General features: G+C 60.8%; 1 protein-coding gene across 11 annotated transcripts; it reads right to left on the reverse strand.

Annotated features, from left to right (window-relative positions):
• Positions 1 to 395: 395 nt before the first annotated feature.
• ZNF335 (zinc finger protein 335) lies at positions 396 to 10,032 on the reverse strand. 11 transcript variants are annotated; one of them, XM_064729953.1, is made up of 28 exons: positions 9,984 to 10,032; positions 9,411 to 9,642; positions 8,804 to 9,077; positions 8,346 to 8,423; positions 7,791 to 8,120; positions 7,516 to 7,647; positions 7,275 to 7,433; positions 6,909 to 7,170; positions 6,640 to 6,817; positions 6,447 to 6,559; positions 6,254 to 6,272; positions 5,944 to 6,060; positions 5,784 to 5,860; positions 5,544 to 5,704; positions 5,191 to 5,420; positions 5,008 to 5,116; positions 4,830 to 4,924; positions 4,422 to 4,705; positions 4,170 to 4,311; positions 3,709 to 4,098; positions 3,479 to 3,621; positions 3,019 to 3,152; positions 2,485 to 2,588; positions 2,283 to 2,360; positions 2,000 to 2,083; positions 1,769 to 1,834; positions 1,520 to 1,601; positions 396 to 1,131 (listed from the first exon to the last, which is right to left on the reverse strand). In XM_064729953.1, exons 2-28 carry the CDS (start codon positions 9,609 to 9,611, stop codon positions 1,013 to 1,015), a joined length of 4,161 nt encoding a protein of 1,386 aa, XP_064586023.1. In that variant the 5' UTR covers positions 9,612 to 9,642; positions 9,984 to 10,032; the 3' UTR covers positions 396 to 1,012. The 11 variants fall into 11 exon arrangements, with proteins under 11 accessions (XP_064586023.1, XP_064586034.1, XP_064586032.1 ...); XM_064729964.1 differs by lacking the exon at positions 9,984 to 10,032 and having other exon boundaries at positions 8,804 to 8,936; positions 9,411 to 9,844; XM_064729962.1 differs by lacking the exon at positions 9,984 to 10,032 and having other exon boundaries at positions 4,170 to 4,308; positions 6,924 to 7,167; positions 9,411 to 9,844.
• Between the last annotated feature and the right edge of the window lie 9,444 nt (positions 10,033 to 19,476).

Raw genomic sequence — 19,476 nt, forward strand, 5'->3', positions numbered from 1 at the left:
TTTTTTCCCTCCGTGGATAATCAGTTTAATGCAGGAGCAGAGAACTAAATCTCTGCGATTAGCTGTTATAATCACATGTAAATAGGCCCAGACAAGCCGCTCAGGAGGGTGGTGTGTGGCTCGGGACAGAGTTACACGGGATTTAGGCTGTTTACCACTCGATTAATTTCATGACTCCAGCCCCCAGCCCACCGCTGTCCCAGCTGCCTGGCTCGCTGCTCAGGAGTCAAGGTCACTCGGGCGGGAGGCAGCTGATAGCCTGGGGCGCCTGCCAGCAGCGAGCAGCCCAGCACAGTGCTGGGCTCCTGGACCCGAGGGACTCAGCTCCAGGGCCATGCTGAGGCTGGGCTGTCGCATCCCTGTCCCCTGGACCCCCAAGCAGGCACACACACGGCTCTCCATCCCTTTTTATTCATAAGCATAGTCAAAGCTTGAGAATGTCACAGCTGAACCCTCCAACAACCACCAGCGGATTAACACAAGAGTCCATTCCTCTTCAGAAGAAAAATAAAGCATCTTCTGCCTCCTTCTCCTTGGGTTCCCTCCAGTCCAGAGCCCTGCTGCTGCCTGCCCGCAGGCTGGAGATACCACAGGAGGGCTGGCTGCTGGCACACAGGGACCACTGGCCCCATGGCTGCGGGGAGCAGTGGCTGCACACACCTCATCTCTGACACTGCACCACACAGCTGTGCCCAGCCCTATGGCTTCCCTAGGACCCCCATGTGCTGGGCAGACACTGATCCATGGCTGCCCATGCAGACCGTTCAGGAAAAGGGGTTTCAGACCATCCAGTGCAACAGGCAAAGTGACTGTCCACACAAGGGCTGCTCCTGTGGCTGCTGAGCAGTCTCTGTGGGGAGGCGCAGCACCCCCACGGCACAGGGCCGAGTGGCAGCGTGTCCCTGGCTGTGTCTGTGCCACCACGGCTCAGGTGTGTCCCTCGCAGCCCTGGCACAATAAGGCAACTGCTGGCTGGGGTGGCTGCTGCCAGGGCAGGGTGCACGGAGTGCCGCTAGTCCGACAGCGTGATGACATCGTAGTGGATGGCCGGCTGCAGCTGCTGCATCTGCTCCGCTGCTGCCTCGGCCGTGAACACGCCCTGGGCCTGGGCCATGGCCGCATCCGCCACTGCTGCAGGGGACAGGGGTCAGTGCTGCCTCCCACCGAGGGCAGGGGGAGCCACTCCCTACTCAGAGCTCCTCTCCATGTTCCTCACCTGTCCCCGGGAAGGGACTAAAGGCCACCCTGCCCTTGTGGGGCTCCAGCCCATGGGGGGCTCCAGCCCATGTGGGGCTCCAGCCCAGCTCTGCTTAACCCTGACAGGAAGGGACCTGCAAATGTCTGCCCTTGGACACCATGGCTGGCAGCAAAACAGTGATCGAGCCTGATCTTCCCAGCCCTCCCACCAAGGACAGCTGCACAACCCCAACTAACCAAGGACACTGCTAACCCCAACAACAGGACTGGCACCCCCAAACCTGGGAGGACAGACCCTTCTGGCACAGGGCTGTGCAACTACCTGAGACAGCTGAGTGTGCTGCTGCTTCCAGCTGTGCCTGGGTGACGAGCTGCTGCTCCGGTGACACGGGCATGTACTGGATCTACAGGGAAAAACAGGGAATGCCTGAGGGGAGGGTTCCTCCTGGAGCTGCTCCAGCCATGGCTGCTGCACTCAGGCATCAGCCCATGAGCTCGCTCTATTTCACATATCCCTGTCCAACTGCAGGCTCAGACCCTCCAGCTCCTGCCACCACGCCTGGCTCCTTACCTGTGACTCCGGGAGGAACTGGCCACCCTGCTCATACTGGATGTGGGTGATCTGACCATCCTGTACCTAGGGACAAACAGTGAGGCTGTGGTAGGGTATGTGGGTATCCAGGTCCTCAACAATGCTGTGACCCAGAGCAAGCAAGAGGGAGCAGGAGGGGACCCAGCCTCACACATGACACCCCATGAGCCCCACACACCACGTGATGGGAGCACACAGTCTGAAGCTCACCTGGATGTGATGTCCCTCCGGAACAACAACATACTCTTGGGGAAGCAAGTGTGGGACACCTTCCTGGGCAATAATGTACTGAACCTGCAAACATGGGAATTCAGACCCAGAAAAAACATCACCACTCCCCACCCCCCATCACAACAGCTGGATCTGGTCTGTCTCCTGTGCCTCTTTCTACCACCCCAGTGCCTTCAGCTCTCCCTGTGGAGCCCTGCTCTCCCCCACTAATGCCAGCTCTTTCCACTAGACAGTCTCCCATCCGTGGGCCATGTCCCCTCACCTGGTTGTCAGCAGTCACTAAGTGCTGTACTGTCTGTCCATCAGCAGTCGTGATCTCCTGGATGTAGGCTGCCTCCTCCTGCAGTGTCAGCAAGTTCCCAGTGTGGGCAGGGGGGCTGGATCTGACCACAGCCCCCCAAAAGACCCTCACTGTGAGGAGCAGCCACACAGGACATGAGCTGAGGCCAAGGGACCCAACTCACCTGGCTGGTGACGCTCTGCTCCTGTGCAACAAGGATGTGCTCCTGCCCCAGGGCCTGCTGCAGCCGCTCGGGAGCCAGCACGGCCTGGCCGGCCTGCAGAGCTGCTGCAACACAGAGAGAGGCAGTGGGGACACTGCCAGGGCTACCAATGGCCTCGCTCCCCTGTGGCCACTGCCTGACACCTGCCCCAGTGAAAAGCACAAGGCAGAGGCAGTCTCTGGGCTGTGCTCACACAAGGTCAGAGCTAAACAACCAGGGGCAGAACATGCCCTCCATATCAGAACCTCAACTCTGCTTCCAGTGTGAGCTGCTCCCACATGTACTGATCTACCAGGACCTGTCTGGAGGGAACACAGGCCCCCCTCATTCTGCACAGTTCCCTGTGCCCAGCCCCTTGGTCTCTGTCTCCATCAGCAATTCCAACTGCAGGAGGGCTCTCCTGGCCCTTCAGCCCCACAAGCTGCGTGAATCCTGCATGGGGTTCTGAATGTAGGACACCCACAGGTCAGCCCTGCTCCTGGGGACATGTCTTACTGTGTAGGGTGGCCAGGGTGTCCTCGTTGCTGTTCAGGATGATGGTCTGCTGGGCAGCAGCTGGCCCTGGCCTTTTGCCCTCTGAGCTGTGCAAACGCTGTGTGTGGAACTTGAGGTGCCCATTACGGTTGAACCTATGGAGAGGCAGGGTGAGGTGGAGTGTGCCACAGGCAGCACAGGATCCTGTGCTCTCAGCAGGACATGGGGCCCATAAGCACATCCTACAACATGGCTGTCCCCTCTCCCAGCATGTTCCCATCAGTGCTCAGGAAGTGAACCCTCCTAGGCACAGGTTCCTTGGAGACAAAGTTGGGTCCACCTGCAGCAAGAACCATTCCCAATGGGCTGATGCTGGGGAAGGTTTGGGGCAGACAGCTCTGCGAAGATTCTATTTCCTCTTGAGCCTTGTGGAGCTCTATGGGATCCCCCAAATCAGGATCAGCCCAGCTCCAGCACTCACCTCTGCCCACAGACCTGGCAGGCAAAGGGCTTCTCATTGGTGTGGGTCAGCATGTGTCTGCGCAGGTCCTTCTTGTTCTTGGAGGCAAAGCTGCAGTGGGGGCACTTGTGTGGCCGAAGGCTGGCATGCTGAACCATGTGGCTCTGGGGCAGAAGGACAAGTGCTGGGTCAGAAACCCCTGTTTCTCCAAACCCCTTGTTCCCAGGGCTGCTCTGCACCAGGAAACTTACCCGGACCTCTGGCCAGAGTGTGGCAGTGAAGGGACAGTCGGGACACTTGAAAGTGCTGGGCCCAATGTGGGCTCTCTTGTGACTCTCCATCTCCGCTCTCCCTGTGAACATGGCTGTGCAAATCTTGCATGAAAACTTTTTGGCCGTGGAAATCTTGCATGAGAGCTTCTTGGCTGTGGAAACCTTGCATGTGAGCTTCTTGGCCGCGCCTTGGATTGCAGGCCACTTGATCTTTGGGGATGACACTTCGTGCCCCTCGGAGGCGGGGGACAAAGACGAGTCGTTCTGGGCCAGGCTGGTGACACACTGCACCACAGGCCACTTGATGCCGGCGGGCTCTGCCTCCTGACCCTCCGCAGGTGAGGAAAAGGCAGCGTCCCCACTGAGGGGCTGTGAGAGAAAACACCAGTCATACCTGCTGCCACTGCTGCATGGGATGGGGAGAAGGCTCAGATCCTTACCTCCATGGCCTGGAACTGGCTCCCTGGGACACTGGATGACATGATGTAGTGATTGCTGTGGTCCTTCAGTGCCTCCTCTGTCATCACAGCCCCGCTCACCACAACTGTGTGGGAGGTCTCCACAGGACTCTCCTCCTCACTGCTGGAGAGCACCAGGTCAGGGATGGTCTGCCTCCTCCTCCTCACCACTAAAGCCTCCCCAACTGGAGGCCAGAAGGGCCTCCCCCTCCCCACTCTTCCCATAGAGCTGACCTGTACAGCGTGGCAGGAGCCTGGATCTCCTCGCTGATGGGTGCAATGATGCTGTACTCTGTTGCCCCACTGAAGGGGATGGTGATCTGCTGCAGCTCTGAGCCACTCAGGCTCGCTTCCCCATAAGCCTCCTGCACAAGTGTCTGCCCAGGCTCTGCCATGTGCAGCATCACCAACTTTTGCTGCTGCTCCTTAGAGTCCACCTTTGCCTCCTCCTCCTCCTGTGCCTGCAGCTCACAGGGGCCTGGTGTTTCTCCTCGATCATCTGGCTTCACCACTGCCACCTGGACAAAACAGCAGCTCAGCCAAAGGGGCAAGGCTCTGCAAGACACCCCTGCAGCAGAACAGGGCTGGGAAGCCTCCCTGTGCCAGCCCCCAGCAGGCCTGGCTCCCCTTGACTCTGCCCACCTGCAGTGAGCTGGTGGCCAGCTCCCTCTGGGTGCTCATGTTCAGCAGGAGATCCAGGGCCGTCTGTGTGGCCAGCTCTGCTGATCCAGCCACATCTGGGGGGATCAGATAGGAAGGGTCAGGCAGGAGCTCACCTACCTCCTTCCTCATCCCACCCCCTTCCCGAGTGCTCACTTGCCTTGTTCATAGATGATGGTGGCCCCTTCCAGGGAACCCTGCGAGAGAACAGAGGGCTCTGCACCCGCAACAGCCTGGACCGTGTGGCAAGTGATGGGGCCGAGAGGTGCCTGTGTGAGAGAGAGTGCTGACAGCACAGTGGGCTCCAGCACCAGGAGGAGCTGGGACGAGGCCTGGCACTCACCGGTGGGCTGGCCTCTGGCTCAGCCGGTGCCTGCACCTGGCTGTGCTGCTGCTTCAGCTCCTCGATCTGCTGCAGGGTGAAGAAGGGGCGGCGGCGGCAGGGCGGCTCCTCGGGGTGCCTCTGTGCCCACTCCTCGAAGGAGTCGGCGTGGCGGCACTGCACGTGCAGCCGCAGGTTCTTCTTGTGCTTGGTGGTGAAGTGGCAGAACTCGCAAGCGAACGGCTTCCCTCCTGCAGGGCCCGGGAGGGGGAGTCAGGCAGGAAAGCCCCAGGGGATGGGAGGGAGAGCAGGCAGGCTCTGATTGTCTCTGGGTGAAGGGGGGTGCAGGGCATCAGTCAAACAGGTTCTCTCACCTGTGTGCTTGACTGCCATGTGCGAGACCAGGAAGTCCTCCCGGAAGGTGGAATATTTGCAGACGCTGCACTTGTAGGGCTTGTCATTCATATGTGACAGCTGGTGGTTCAGCAGGACCTTCTTGTCCTCACAGACATAGTCACAGAACTCACACTTGAACCTGCCAGGACAAAGCCACCTGTGAGACCTGCTGAGGGGGAGCAGGACACAGGCTCTGCCCAGGCACACCGGGCGCCTACCTGCGGTTGGCAATGGCCTGGATGTGTGTCAGCAGGTGCATCTTGAAGGTGTAACGCTTCTTAAAGGACTTCCCGCACTGGTGAAACAAAGTGAGGCAGCACTCACCCCCTGCCCTTCCTCACCCACTGCCAGGCCCTCCCCAGGCTGTCCCCCCCTCACCTTGTCACACATGTGTGGTTTTTCTGTACTGTGTGTCTTCATGTGTTGTGTAAGCCTCTTCTGCATGGGGTAGACACGGTTGCAGACAGGGCATGGGAAGGAGTTCAGCTTTGGTGGCTGGATGGAGAGCATAAAGATGGTATCATCCAGATGAGGTCACCAGTTTCTTTACCCTCTCCCCACTGGAGGACCTGGGTTGCCTTTCCTCAGAAGATCCAGAAACAATGCCCTCAATGAGGCACTGAGATTTTGTGATGACCCAGATGTGCCTCTTCCCATATAACAGTGTCAACAGAGTATTCAAACTCACCGGATCAGCTCTTTTCTTCCTGAAAAAGAAGAAAAGTCCCTTATGTCAGCCACACCCCAAGCTTCCTTATACCCAGACACCAAAACTCTTCCATTTTGGAAGGAGTCAGGGGATGGGGCAGCCGTGGCCACCCTCCCAGGACAGGAAGAACAGTGTCAGTGCTGTTCAGTCCCCAGAACTGTGCTGCCCTCACCTGTCTCTGCTGTGCACTGTAGAGTGCCGAATGACATCCTTCTTGTACACGCTGGTGTAATTGCACTCCTCGCACTTGTAGGGCTTGCTGCCCACATGGTTGAACATGTGCTCCTGTAAGAGGCAGACCAGGGCCATGAGACCTGGGGCTGCCAGGCAGCCTGTGGGTTTGGGGCAGGGCAGATGCAGCTCACCTTGAGGGAGGACCAGCGCCGGGAGCGGTAGCTGCACTGAAGACACTTGAAGAGCTGCGGGTCATTGGCCTCGTGCGAGTTGACGTGGAAGCGCAGGTCATCGTGTGTGAGGAACCGTGAGCCGCAGATCCGACACAGGTAGGGCCGCATCAGGGGCTTGGGGGACTTGTAGTAGTACCTGCAGGAACAGGAGCAGGGCTCAGAGCTGCAGTGGCACACAGGCTGGACCGGCCCTGGGCACAGGCCAGAGGGCCCAGCACACCCCTCACCTGCGCCCCATGTACTTGCGGTATTTCTTGCCCAGGAAACGGCGGGAGGGCCGCCCACGCCGCCGCGGGATGACGTCTGCATCCTCAGCAGTGGTGTTGGAGGAAGGGTCCTTGTTCTCAGAGTCAGACTGGCTGATACCAGGCTCTGCCAGGCTCTCACTGGTCCCATTCTCCAGGCCAGAGGAACTGGCTGCTTCCGAGTTCTGCAGCTCCCGGCTTGGTGTGCTCTGGGACGTCACCAAGGGCTCCACCTCCCCTCCTGCTGCACAGAACACAGCACAGCTCCATCACATTCTCGCTGTGGCTCCAGGAGCACCACTCCCTGCTTCACCCCTGAACAGGGCTGCTGCCTCCCAGCTCCCTCACCTTCAGGCATGTCCTGGGACATATTCTCCAGACGAAGCAGCTTGCGGGGCCTCCCTGGGCGCCGGCGTGGCCTCTCCTCGCTGGAGGTGGCGACAGTGCAGCCATACTTGGGCAGTCGCCCCCGGGGCTCGTCCTCAGCTGGGTTGTAGTCACTGTCCTCTGCAGGCAAGTGGCCCAAAACATCAGAAAAGATGATGGGAAAGGACTAAGCTATATAAGATGTGGGGAGGGCGAGTCCTACCTTCAGGATCATCAATAGCACCAGCATCCATAATATCATCATCTTCTTCTTCTGCGGCCTCCTCATCCTCAGTCTTTGGAAGAGCTCCCACCTTTCGTGGTCGTCCTTTCTTCAAAGCCAGAGCTGAACCCACTGCCACAGAGAACAGGGTGAAAGTTCTTTACCAGACTGTGCCAGAACAGGTCCTTGTGCTCCAGCTCCTCTCTTGTTTCTTCCCAGGAGAGAGCAGAGCCTGTCTGCAGTGAGATGAATTTCCCTGAGCCCTTGGCACACACCTGGCTGGAAGTGACGCTCTTTCATGTGGTTAATCAGTGTTTTCTTAGAAACACTCTTGTACTGACACATCTTGCACTTGAACTGCTGCACCACCACCACTTCCATCATCTCTTCCAGGGCCTCCAAGTCTGGCTGGTCCAGCTCCTCCCCACCATCTGCCTCCTGGGCTCGGTTTGGCTGTGCAGGCAGCTCCAGCACTTCCAACTGCCTGGAGGGCTCTGAAGGGCCAGGCTGGTCAAGGCACGTGGAGGTAGGTCCATCACCAACAGCCTCTATTGCCAAGCTATTGGCTAGAGCAGAAGTGGCCATCTGGGACACCATGGGGGCACCTGAAACACCAAAACGCACTCAGCCAAGACCCTCACCTGCATCCAAGGCTGCACCCACACAGGGGGCATAGGGCTGAACACAAGCTCAGGAACAGGCTCCCAGCAGGACTGTGGTACAAGCACCGTGGCTGATACAGCTGGGACACCCACTCCAGGCCCTGCTCCAGTGGCACAAGGCTCAGAGGCACAGATGGCCACCATGGACAGCCCAGGGAGCTCACTCACCATCATCAGGGCCTTGCAGAATGAGGTACTGTGTGGTCTCTGCCCTTCCATCCTCTGCGCTGGTCACGGCGATGCAGCCTGGCAGGAGAGGACAGCAGAGTGGTGACTGCGAGATCCAGGGGCTGGAGTCACTGGGGCTCCCTGGTGCTCTCCCAGCTCAGATAGAAGCCTGAAGGTGGGAGGAGGGTCTGGCTCTGAGATGGAGCTTGCCCTGGGCTGAAGGAGCAGCTGGACAGAAGGAAGGCTGTCCAGCAACATGAGCTCCTCACCAAAGCCTCGAGTCACCGCAGCAGGCAAGAAGAGAAAACCCTGTTGACCAGCTGGACTCAATGATCTTAGAGACTTTTTTTTCCAGCCTTAATAATTCCATGTCCATAGTTCCCCCACCTCCTGAGGCCTGGGGTAGTGGCTCCCTCCCCAGCCCACCGAGCCATCTCCACTCGGGAGCACACACTCACTCTGGATGATGTCAGGCCCAATTGTGGACTCGATGATTTTGTCAATGGCAGAACCCAGGTCGGAGGAAGTGGATGCAGTGGAGTCTGACACAACTATGGCTCCATCGGTGATGACACTGGAGTGCACCAGGACCTGTGGGGACTCTGACACCATGATGGACTGGCTCACAGTGGAGACACTGGAGACCAAGGTGGATTGGGCAATAGAGGATGAGTCTGGCAGGTATATCCTTGGAATGGCATCTGTGCTGGAACTGCTCTCTGAGACCTCTTCCTGGCAGATAAAAAGAGTCCAGAAGAGCTCAGGTGAGAGACCTTTGCCAGCCCAAGCCCTTGGGGCTGCCAGCTTATGCAAATGACCCGGAGTATCACTGCAAGATTTCCAGGAAAGGCATCAGAACAAATCCTTTGGTACTGACAAAAACCTGGAGCTGCAGGGCTGCTCTTGCTACCAAGGGGAGTTCTGCTCCTCGGACTGACAAGCAGGTGCTGGACCAGAGGTATAACAGTGCCTGCCAAGGCCGCAAAGCTCAGTCTGTCAGAAATGCCTACAGAAACCCCCAGGAACCAGAACCGCGGCCACCCCATCCTTCCCACCGGCACCTACCAAGGAGACTCCGCTGCTGTCGGAGCTCTGCCCCACGCAGGAGTCAGCGGCCCGGGAGAGGAGCCCGTGCCCCGCGGCCGCATCGCTGCTGTCCGCCGACACGGCCACCGAGCTCCCGACGCCCAGCCCGCTCTCGGTGGGCTCCTCCCGCGCCGCCTGCGAACTCGCGTCGCTGCTGCTCTCCACCGCATTCTCCTCCATGCCCGCCCTGCCGGGGCCCGCTACGCTCGACCTACGGGAGGGCCGCTGCCGTCAGGGCCGCCGTTCGCTTCCCGCCGTCCCCGTGCCCCGCGGGGGTCCGGGCTGGGCGGACCCCGGGGCCGCCGTGGGCCCATTCCCGGCGCTCCGAGCCTCCTCACGGGGGTCCCGGCGCCACCTGGCGCCCCCGGTCCCGGCATGCCCCGCGGCCCCACCCGGCGTTTGGCCGCCATCTTGCCGCGGGGTCCCCCCCGCCGCCTCCGCGCGCGCGCACACGGCGGGGCGGCCCCGGTGCCGCCGGGGCGGGGGAGGCGCCGCCACGCCGGGGCGAGGGGGTCCCGCCGCCACCGCCCGCCCGCCGACCCGCGCCCTCACCAGGTGCGCCGCGGCCCCGCCGCGCCCCCGCCGGAGCCGGCACCACGGCGGCCGCCATGCCCCCCCGCCCTCTTGCCGCGCAGCGATATGGCGGCGCTGGCCCCCCACGCCGGAACTACTTACGGCCGGCCAGCCCCTGACCCGCCTGCAGCGCACGCCGCGGCGGCGATGCACTCCGCGCCCCGGCCGCCGCCTCTGGTGCCTCCCGGGGCCGCCCGCCTCCCGCGGGAGGAGAGAGGCCACGGCGCCCCGCCGGGGACTACTTTCCCCGCGGAAGGGTCGGCGGTGGCGTGGCCCTACGTCATGGCGTCAGGAAGCGGCGCCCGGGCCCTGAGCGTCGGCGTCGCGCCGGGTTGCGCTGGTCACGTGACGGGAAAGGCGGAAGTGGCGGCGGGACCGGGCTGGGAGCGGGCGCTCTGTGCGGGCCCGGCGCTCTTTCCTCTCTCTCTCCCTCTCCCCTCCTTCCGTTTCCCGCCCGGCCCGAGCCGGGAGCGCGTTCCTCCTGCCGAGGTCCTTACCTTGGCTGAGCCGTGCAGCCCCGGCGCCCCATCTCCCGTCCGCGGTGGGCGCTGAGACCGGCATGCCTTGTGGGCTGGGGCCGCCCATCCCCGGAGTGATCCAGGCCGAGCCGCGGGACCTCCGCCTGGCGATTCCCTGCGAGGCCGTGCCGCGGTCAGCCCGGGCCCAGCCTCAGGCTGCTGAGCGCTTTCCCCCTCGGTCTCTGGCGGGGAACGGCACCGACTGTCCGTTTGTTCTTGGTGCCAGACCTGCCTTTTTCGACGGCAGCTCCGCATCTGAACAGCAGCCACCTTCCGATGGGCTCTCGCTCGCCGAGTTCTGCCCTCCGGGATGGTTTTCCCCAGAGCAGATGGCGGCGGGCACCCGATTTGTCTGCGCTGGGGTTGCACAGTCTGGGGGAGCTCCCGGAGCGCTGCCGGCAGTGGGGCATTGCTGGCGCCTCCTGATGCCGCAGCATTCCCTGCAGGGATGCGCTCGGACCTTGCTGCTGTCCCAGCTCCCTCCAGATCCTCCCGCTGAGCTCAGCTGTGCATGGCCTGGGCTCGGTGATGGCTTTAACAAAGCCTCAGGTGGCTCCCTGTTCCCACTGATATTTTCTCATGTTGCAGTGTTCCATTGGGAACGGCTCTATCCCGATTTTTTCCTGGAGGAAAGGTAGCTCTATTGTGCCTGTGCTCTGTCGGGGCTGGGCCGGAGTGGGCTGACCCCGGCTCTGGGTCCCTATGGAAGAAACACCCGGCCCGAGGGGGGTCAGGGCTCTGCATCCCAGCCGGGTCCGGAGCCACTCAGACCAAGCCAGCCCGCAGTGCAGGTCGGGGTGGGCAGTGCCATCGTGTCACTGGCCAGGACGGCCGGTCCCGAGCCGCTGCTGACACGGTGCCAGCGGCAGGAGGACAGACAGTGTCTCATCTGGCACAGTCTGTGAGCAGGACGGAGCCTGCCAGAAATCCGAGCCGATGGGTGCTGGGCTGGATCAGTACTCTGCAGCGTTTGGCTGTGGTGCCTCTGTGCCTCTGCTCGGGGCGAGGCAGGCGGTGCTCCCAACCAGCCCCCACAGCCCGGGGCTCTTCCCCGGGGCTCTGCGCGTCCCCTGTGTCCTGCCCCAGGTGACAGTTCCCGGAGGCACCGTGTGTCCGGCAGAGGCAGTAGAGGAGCCGCACCGCCAGCTGCTGCGTGTGTACCTTCCGGCTCTTTTTCAAGCTAATTAAATGCATCCTTGAAAGGTTTATGCCCTCATCCATCACGGGCAGACAGCAGCGGTGAGAGCCATCCCCGGGCTGGCTGTGCGAGCTCTGCTGCCGCAGCGCTGCTGCCAGTGCCTCAGGGCTGAGTCCCCACATGCGCCCCGCTGCTGCCGTCACTGTCATGTCACAAACGCAGAAACACCGAGGGCTTGAGCTTTTTTTTTGTCCCACTACTGCTTTTTAAAGCAGCCCTGTGGAGCTCAGTGGGGGAAGTGAAGTTGGGGAGGGTGGGAGGGAGGCGCTCCTGTGCCCGATGTCCCCTCTCCGTGGTTCTGTAGCTCACACCGGTGGAACCCAGCACTGCCTGGGACCGGCTCTGGCTGGGTTAGGATTGCCCTTGTGCCCCCTCTTGGGGGACGCTCCGCGTTCCTGTTGGGGAGGGGCAGCGGTGTCAGAGGAACCCCTGCAAAAGCTGCCTGCCAGGTAGAGGAAGCTGGATGGATTTGTGTCAGACCAGCAGGTTTCCTCTTTCTGCCTTCAGTCAGCTGCCGTGTGAGACAAGCGAAGCATTTTCCCAACTGGTGATGGCCGCAGGGCAGAGCAGCCTGAGCTCCAGGGGCCGCAGGGGCTCAAACAAACCCTCCTGCTGCTGGCTCGGCTGATGGAAAGTTGTGTCAGGCTTCCCTGTCCCCCTGCAGAGGTGCCCCATGTCCTCTGTCTCGGTGAATTGTCCCAAGCAGAGGTTTGCTGTATGGGTAACCTGCTATTTTTAAAAATGCTGCGTGCCCCCAAGCGGGGTGAGCGGGGGATTTCCAGAGCACGGCTCCCGTCCTGGGTTCTGCAGGCACAGCTCCTTGCTGATAACTCTCTGCTGTTGTGCCTCCGAGCCTGAAATCACTTCAGAGCCAAAGAAAACACAAAAAAATCTCAGCAAGCAGCTTAAAGAGAATCCAGAAATGGCTGCAACACGTGTTGGATGTGTGTCCAAATACCTTGGCGGGGGGAGCAGCAGGTTAAAGGCCTTTTGGGATCAGGCTGAGGAGACAACGCAGCGCTTGTGCCTGGAGGACAAAGCTCAGGCTTGGGCGGAGTATGAGGCTGCTTTTATCAGGCTGCTTGATGGGCTGCTCTGACAGGCTGTCCCTCTCCTGGGGAGGTTTCCCAGCTCTTCAGCCTGGATGCAGCGCTGGGCAGGAGCTCCCATCAGACAAGCTGCCATTGAGGCAGGGTGACCCTCAGTGGCGCTGTCCCTGCTGGTGCCCCTGGCCAGGCCGGGCTGCCCCCTCCCCAGGACAGTTTGCTGAGCTCCCACAATGGCTCTTCCATGAGCTCACAGCCTCGGTCACTGTTCCAAAATAGGAGATGGTTGTGCTGAGCACGGTGCCCAAGGCAGAGCCTCAGCTTCCCCCCCCTGCAACCCGAACCCCGGACTTCCACTGCCGGTGATTTTGTCATCCGCGCTGTTTGTTCCTCCTTGTTTTCTTTCTTCTTTTCAAAGAAAACATTGTTGCGATGTTTGTGTAGCTGCAGGGCACGAATCCACATCAAGGCTTGTATTTATATCCCACCTGGGAAGGGCAGTTGCATCAGCACATTTTGTAAAACGTTGAGCAAAGCAGCCCTTGCTGCAGGAAATGGTTTTTCTTCACACCAGATTGCCTCACGGCCCTGTGCCTTCCCAGCAATGCTGGCTTCTGGAGAAGGCTCCTGGGGCACTCCTGGGGATGACTCCGTGCCAGGGTGGCCGTGAGAGCTGGCACAGCTTCCTGCTGGGCACTGCCTCGGCCCCTCTGCCCTGTGCCGGGGTGGTGCTCATGATGTGAGCAGCCTCCCTCTGTGCTGTTCTGCTGGGATCCCCATTTCCCAGAGCGCTGGTGTGAGTGGGAGTGCCACAGGATGATGCCTGTGTTCTGTGGCCACCAAAGCTGTGGCTGAACCCATGACCTCAGCCATAATGCCACCCCTGGGCTTAGGCAGGGCACTCCCAGTGGAGGAGCCCATGGAAGTTGATGGTGAGACCGCTCAGAACCTCACACAGCCCCCTTGGCAGGAGGAACTCACTGGCCCTGGAGGTGCTGCTGGTGGCTGTGCCTTGGGCATGGAGGGGCTCTCCTGGTTTGCCCTGGTGCCTCTTGTGCCCTGACCCCAAAACAGAGCAACAGTGGCACTGAGCCATGCATTCCTTCTCTGATGTATCTTGTCCCACACCCAGTGCCACAGGTCTTGTCCCACGCAGGTCAGTGCCATGGCTGCCATTCCTGTAAGTTTTTGGGGCTATCAGCAGCCTTTCCAGGATGTGCTTGGAACTGCTGGATGCAAACAGCTGGCTCCCTCATGCCTGCCAGAACTGCTGCTGCTACTGCTGAGTGTTTTTTTTCCCCTTCTGGAGGGATCCTGTGGCTTCCTTCCCAGACCCTGAGACCTTGGAGCCACAGTCCAAGGCCACCAGTTTCCACCCTCTCCCGTGCTGCTGATTCATCACTGCTGGTTAGTTAAAAAATGGTAATCAGCAAATTACTGAAATATAAGTAAAATAAACAAGGTGGGCAGAGAGCTGTGTATGTAGCAGGGGCCCAAAGGCCTCGGGTGTGCAGCGTGCTGGGCTCTGTCTGTCCCCTGCACTCATCCCCAGCACAGGGCCTGTGCCTGGATGAGCACTCCCAGAGCAGGGGGTCAGCACCTGGTGCTGCCATGGCATTGCTGACCCTGCCAGTCCTGCATGCCTGCCCAGGCTGGTCCTGCAAGGCTGCTCTGCTCAGTCCCCCTCAAATGAAAGAGGGGTTGCTACACCCCAAGGCAGAGCAGGCAGACTGTGGGGCTGCTCCCCACCCTGTGGGGGTATGGCAGCTCCCACAGGTCTGCTGCCTCTTGCCTGGGTGCTCTGCAGCCTTTGTCCTCCCCAGGCAGCACAGCAGCTCTGTCGACCCTGGTGTTCCTTCAGCCGGGGTGTGCCTTTCTCCGCTCACACGATGCCCGGTTTTGAAAGGTCTCAGGTCGTGTGGCCGGGGCAGCTCCCGGCGGACAGCCAGGCTGTGTGCCATTCCTGGGCTGCCTGGGCTTTGTCCATATGCCTGTGTTGACAACTGAGCTGCTCTGAGTTAATTTGGCAGCAAGCTCTGGAACAGTTGTCAAATGTTTTACTGAAATCTGAACGTGTTGCATCTACCGCCCTTCCTTCTGCTTTGCGCAGTTTACAATTAAATACCACCAGTTTTGCCCATATTCCACCTTCCACAAACCCCCGCTCCTTATTCCCATTGCTGACAGCCATGGATTCCTGGCAGCACATTGTCCCCTTGCACACAGTCAGGTTCCTTGTCATTGTCACAATTGCTGCTCTTCCTGTTTTAGCAGGCAGCTGCCGTGCCCATGTCACTGCCAGGAGCAAAGCGCTGCCCACCCGTCCTGTGCCATGGTGCTGATGGCTCACGGCAGCAGCTGTGCACCCCAGAGCTGGCAGCCACCCAGCTCTGTCCTGCCCTGCTCCCCTCCCACCTCCTGCCTCACTCCTGTGGTGCTCAGGAGATGCTTCCATGGAGCTGATCCAGCAGGTCACCCAAGAGGGGATGCTGAGGGGATGATGGCCATGAGGCTGCCCATTCCCCTTCCCAAATGCTCCCCAGGTGACCTGGACCCTGTGCCCCTCTCACCTGCATGAATATCTCTTGCTCCCAGCAGGTGGGAAAGTGTAGGAGAAGAAAGGTTTGTCAAAGCTGGAGGCAGAAGCTGAGGCAGGAGGAGAGTTAAGGGATGGAGTTTACAACAAGGAAGTCCTGAAGCACAAGAGCCCTGCAATGTTTGGAGCAGGCGGTGAGAGGTGTGCCAGGTGCCAGCTGTCAGCCCCAGCACCTGGTGAAGGGAGCTCCGGGTGGGATTCCTGCAGCATTCCCCAATATCTATGGGGGGTTCCCAGGGCGGGCATGGAGGGGATGTCCCAGCCCAGCTCAGGGAGGTGACTGTGCCACCCACCTGGATCCCGGGAGTCGGTGTGGCAGGCGGGGGATCCGTCATGTGTGCTTTGCAGCTGGGCTGGGTGGTGACACGGCAGCGCTGGTTTCAGTGCCTGCAGGGTGGAGTGAGCTGCCTGGTGATAGCGGCCACGTCATCCCCACCCAGACAAGGTGTGGGGACAGCAGCATCAGTGTGGGCACAGTGGGGCTGAGGGGTAAGGGGCTGGGACACCAGCAAGCAGGGGGGAAGGGTTGGCAAGAAGGGGATGCTGAGAGGTGAGGAGTTCCCCAGGTGAGGCAAGGGACTGAGCAGGTGCCCCACAGAGCTTGGGCAGGCAGGGAGGGGATGCAGGGCCAGGCACGGCTGGTGCTGGAGAGCTGTGGGTCTGTGGCAGGCAGGGTGGTTGCCGGGAAGGGTCCTGGGCCCAGCTGGAGACTGCAGTCCCAGCCCACGCGGGGCCCAGCGCCAGGAGAGCAGATACGGGAAGTGTGTGCAGGAATGTTGTTTCTGTCTGGAGCCCTTGTGCAGGAGTGATGGAGCCCTGAGCTGTGACGCAGAGCTGCTCCCTCTGCCCTGTCCTGCTCCCACGCCAAGTGTCCCCGTGCCTGGTCACTGCATACCATGGACCAGGGCTGGCGTGTCAGTTCTGCTCCATGGGCATGGGGTGGTGCAGAGCCCATGGCACATGCTCAGCTAGAGGCATGCAGCAATGCCCTGCCCGCTGCTCAGGGTGTCTGGCTGTACCGTGGTGGCCGTGGCACTGCAGCTTCTGCCAGGTCCCAGTGCTCCCTTCCCTCTGCACAGGTCGTGTTCCCAGTGAGACCAGCACTTGCTCTCTGCAGTCCGGTGCTGTCTCACCCGCACAAGATGCTGACTCTCTCCCACCCCACTTCCCCTTGCCACCATACTCCTGCTTATACTGAGAGGGAACCTGTTGCCGTCCACACGCCTGTGCCTGTCCTTTACTCCTGTGTCCCCCTGTCCCCTGCCTGGGGTTCTGGGTGTGAAGCAGTGACTCTGGTAACTGGGTGTTCCCTCACCCCTGGCTCCTCAGCTCCCCACCAGCTTTATTGCCCTGGTGCTACCCATGTTTGTGGACCTCTCCCCTGGCTGTCTGGTGCCACACTCCCTCCCTGGCTGGTGCCCATCCTGCTTGCCTCTATGGGGGAATTGAACTGGGTGGGGAGTCTAGGGGATCCACACAGGCACCAACCTCCTTTGAGGTCCTGGAGCAGTTTCCCACAGAGGGTCTGCATGAGGGTGGCCATGAGTAAGGCTGTGTGAAGGGGCTGTGGTGGCTGTTCCTTCCCCTTTTGGCAGCCACGGTGGTGACCGGCAACCTCGTGGCTCGGGCAGTGTCTGGGATGCAGGATGTGCCTGGGTTTTTCCATCTCACTGCGTTCAGGGGCTCTGGGAGTGAAAAAGGGCATGGGCTGTGCACAGCTCCTGGGGTCTCTGCCATCCACAGCCCTCTCCTGCCTGTGGCACTGCCCCATCACCACTGCCCTCCTCTCTTTCCCACCGGCCGCAGTGGCTGCCCCAAGCCTCCCTCCACAAATGCACTCTCTGAGGAACCTGTGCCTTGAGCTGATCGAGGCTGCCTGGCGTGGGGCTCATGCCAGCAGTGCTGAGCCCATCCCACAGAATTCCCTGCCTGGCACAGAAGGTGCTGGTGCTGCCAGACATGGGGGATTCCCTGCTGCCCTGGCCCTGCTCTCTGACGAGCCTCCAGAGAGTCACCAGAAATTCCCCCAGGATGGTTCCAGGAGGAAGCTGGTGAGCGGGGCCATGAGTCAGTGGGAGCGGCCAGGACGGGGGTAGAGCTGTGGTTGGCAACCCCCCCTGGAGCTCCCACTGCCCAGCTCAGGGCTTGCTGGGACTGGGGCACAGTGTGTGGGGCATTGGCCCTCATCTCCTCCTGCCATCACTTTCTCCAAGGTCCCACTTCCCTCCCAGCCCCGTTTCTGCCAGCCTTACTCTGTGCTGCTGGGCTGTGGCTCTGCCCTCAGGGTGCCACAGGCAGCACGATGCCATGGTGTGCCCTGGCAGAGTGCCCAGGCTGCTGGAGCTGCAGCTTCTGCATGTGGTGGAAATGAAGGATGGGAATAGCATGGGGAAGTCCAAGGGATATGCTACAGTGCCAGGGAGACCAGAGCTGGATCTGAGTTTCTGACTATATCCCAGAGCTGGACTCAGAAGTCTCCTTGTTGAGGACAGCCTGCAGGTTATTTAGCACCCATCTCCCACAACACCTCTGTGCTGTGGGCTGAGGTCCTGGCAGGCTGGAGAGTGGAGGATGGGGAGCAGACACTTCAGTGTCTGCTCCTCAAATGCCTCAGGAGCCACCAGCTCCAATGGGCTCTCAGGGCACCTTGGCAGAGGCTCTCCTCACCTTGGCTGCCAGACAGGTGGGGAGCACAGAGAGCCACTGCCTCCTGCCTGCGGGGCCATCACAGGGACAAGGGGGGCAGGCTGGACCCTGTGGGAAGGGGCTGTAGGGTGACCTGGCTGCAGGGTCCCAGAGCTGTGTCCCACCATGAGGGAATGCTTGGCTGGATGCGTTTGTCACACCGGGTGCAGGATGGTAGCTGCTTGTGAAGCAATTTCCTGTGCCAGCGAATGGGGGCTGCTCTTGCAGGGCTGTGGTGGGGGAGTGAGGCAACCCCCTGATTTCTCACCATTGCTTCCTTCCCAGCTTAGCCCACGCTGCCGGTGAGCTTCCTGTGCCCAGGCAGCTGTGGATGCATCCCACCAGCACAGGGCATCTGGCAGGTGATGCTGCCCCAGGGATGAGCCCTCACTTGGGCATGGGGGCTCCTCTCCAAGGACACAGGGAGCAGAGCCCTGACCTCTCACTGTCCCCAGCTGTGCTGGGTGTCAGTATGACCTGCTCATCCTTTGGCTGGGCCAGGAGCTTCTGCTTTGGCTCAGCCAGAGCTGGGGGATACTGGGAGGGAGCCGCTGCTGAGCCCCATTCTGGCACTGTTGGGAGCTGGGAGGACAGGCACTAACAGCAATGGAGTGAACAGGAAGATCCTCCTGATGAACCCAGCTGAGCTTCCTGGGGCTCAGGGGGTTGGTGAGGGCTGGGGCAGGGGATCTGCTCTGGGACCTGTGTCTCAGCAGCCTTGCTGGGCTGCACCAGGGCTCCCTCCCCCCCGCTGACGCTGCGCCTTCTTCCCTGCCATCTGTTTTCTCCTCGCTCCTCATCCCTGTTTGCTTTCCCCTTCACTGCTCTCGTTCCCACAAGCGTCGGCACTTTGGGAGAAGCAGGAAAACACCATCCCATGGCAAGGTCTGTGCTGTGCTGGGTGGGAACCTGAGTCAGCAGCACCCTGCAGAGCAGGGCAGCCAGGATAGGGCACCCCTAATGTCCCAGGGCCCCAGGTGGAGCATTCCCGTGCCCAGAGCTGCTCCTGGGCAGGCAATGCCTTTGGTACCAGGAAGCTCTGCCATTCAGCTGCTGACATTTGGGCTTGGGGTGAGGAGTCATGGGCATCTCCAATGCTGGAAACACTCTGACCCACTGGGGTGATGCAGCTGTGGTGGGGAAGGATGTAGAGTCCCGGTGAGGGTGCAAGCTCCCAAATCCCAGGCAGGTGGGCTCCAGATGCTGGGGCTCAGGTGGGGGTTCCGCTGCCATCTGCCCCCACACCCATCCACGTCCTTGCGGGTCTGGGTCCTGCATCATCAGCCCTTGGCCAGCCAAGCTCAGTGTCAGCCGGGGTGATGACACAGCTACAGGATCCTGAGCACCTGGCTGGCCTCCAGTGATGCCCTGCTGTCCCCACAGCTACCACGGTCCTGGGGCCAGCAGGGAGCAGGGCAGTGGCTGTGCG

This window comes from Zonotrichia leucophrys, chromosome 20 (genome assembly GCF_028769735.1).
Source record: "Zonotrichia leucophrys gambelii isolate GWCS_2022_RI chromosome 20, RI_Zleu_2.0, whole genome shotgun sequence".
NCBI lineage: Eukaryota > Metazoa > Chordata > Aves > Passeriformes > Passerellidae > Zonotrichia > Zonotrichia leucophrys.

Coding starts and splice junctions, on each gene's coding strand:
- ZNF335 (XM_064729953.1), bottom strand. CDS start 9,611: ATGGAGGAGAATGCGGTGGAGAGCAGCAGCGACGCGAGTTCGCAGGCG. Junction 7,171..7,274: donor GTCCCAGGACATGCCTGAAG/GTGAGGGAGCTG, acceptor TGTTCTGTGCAG/CAGGAGGGGAGGTGGAGCCC. Junction 4,925..5,007: donor CACCATCATCTATGAACAAG/GCAAGTGAGCAC, acceptor TGATCCCCCCAG/ATGTGGCTGGATCAGCAGAG.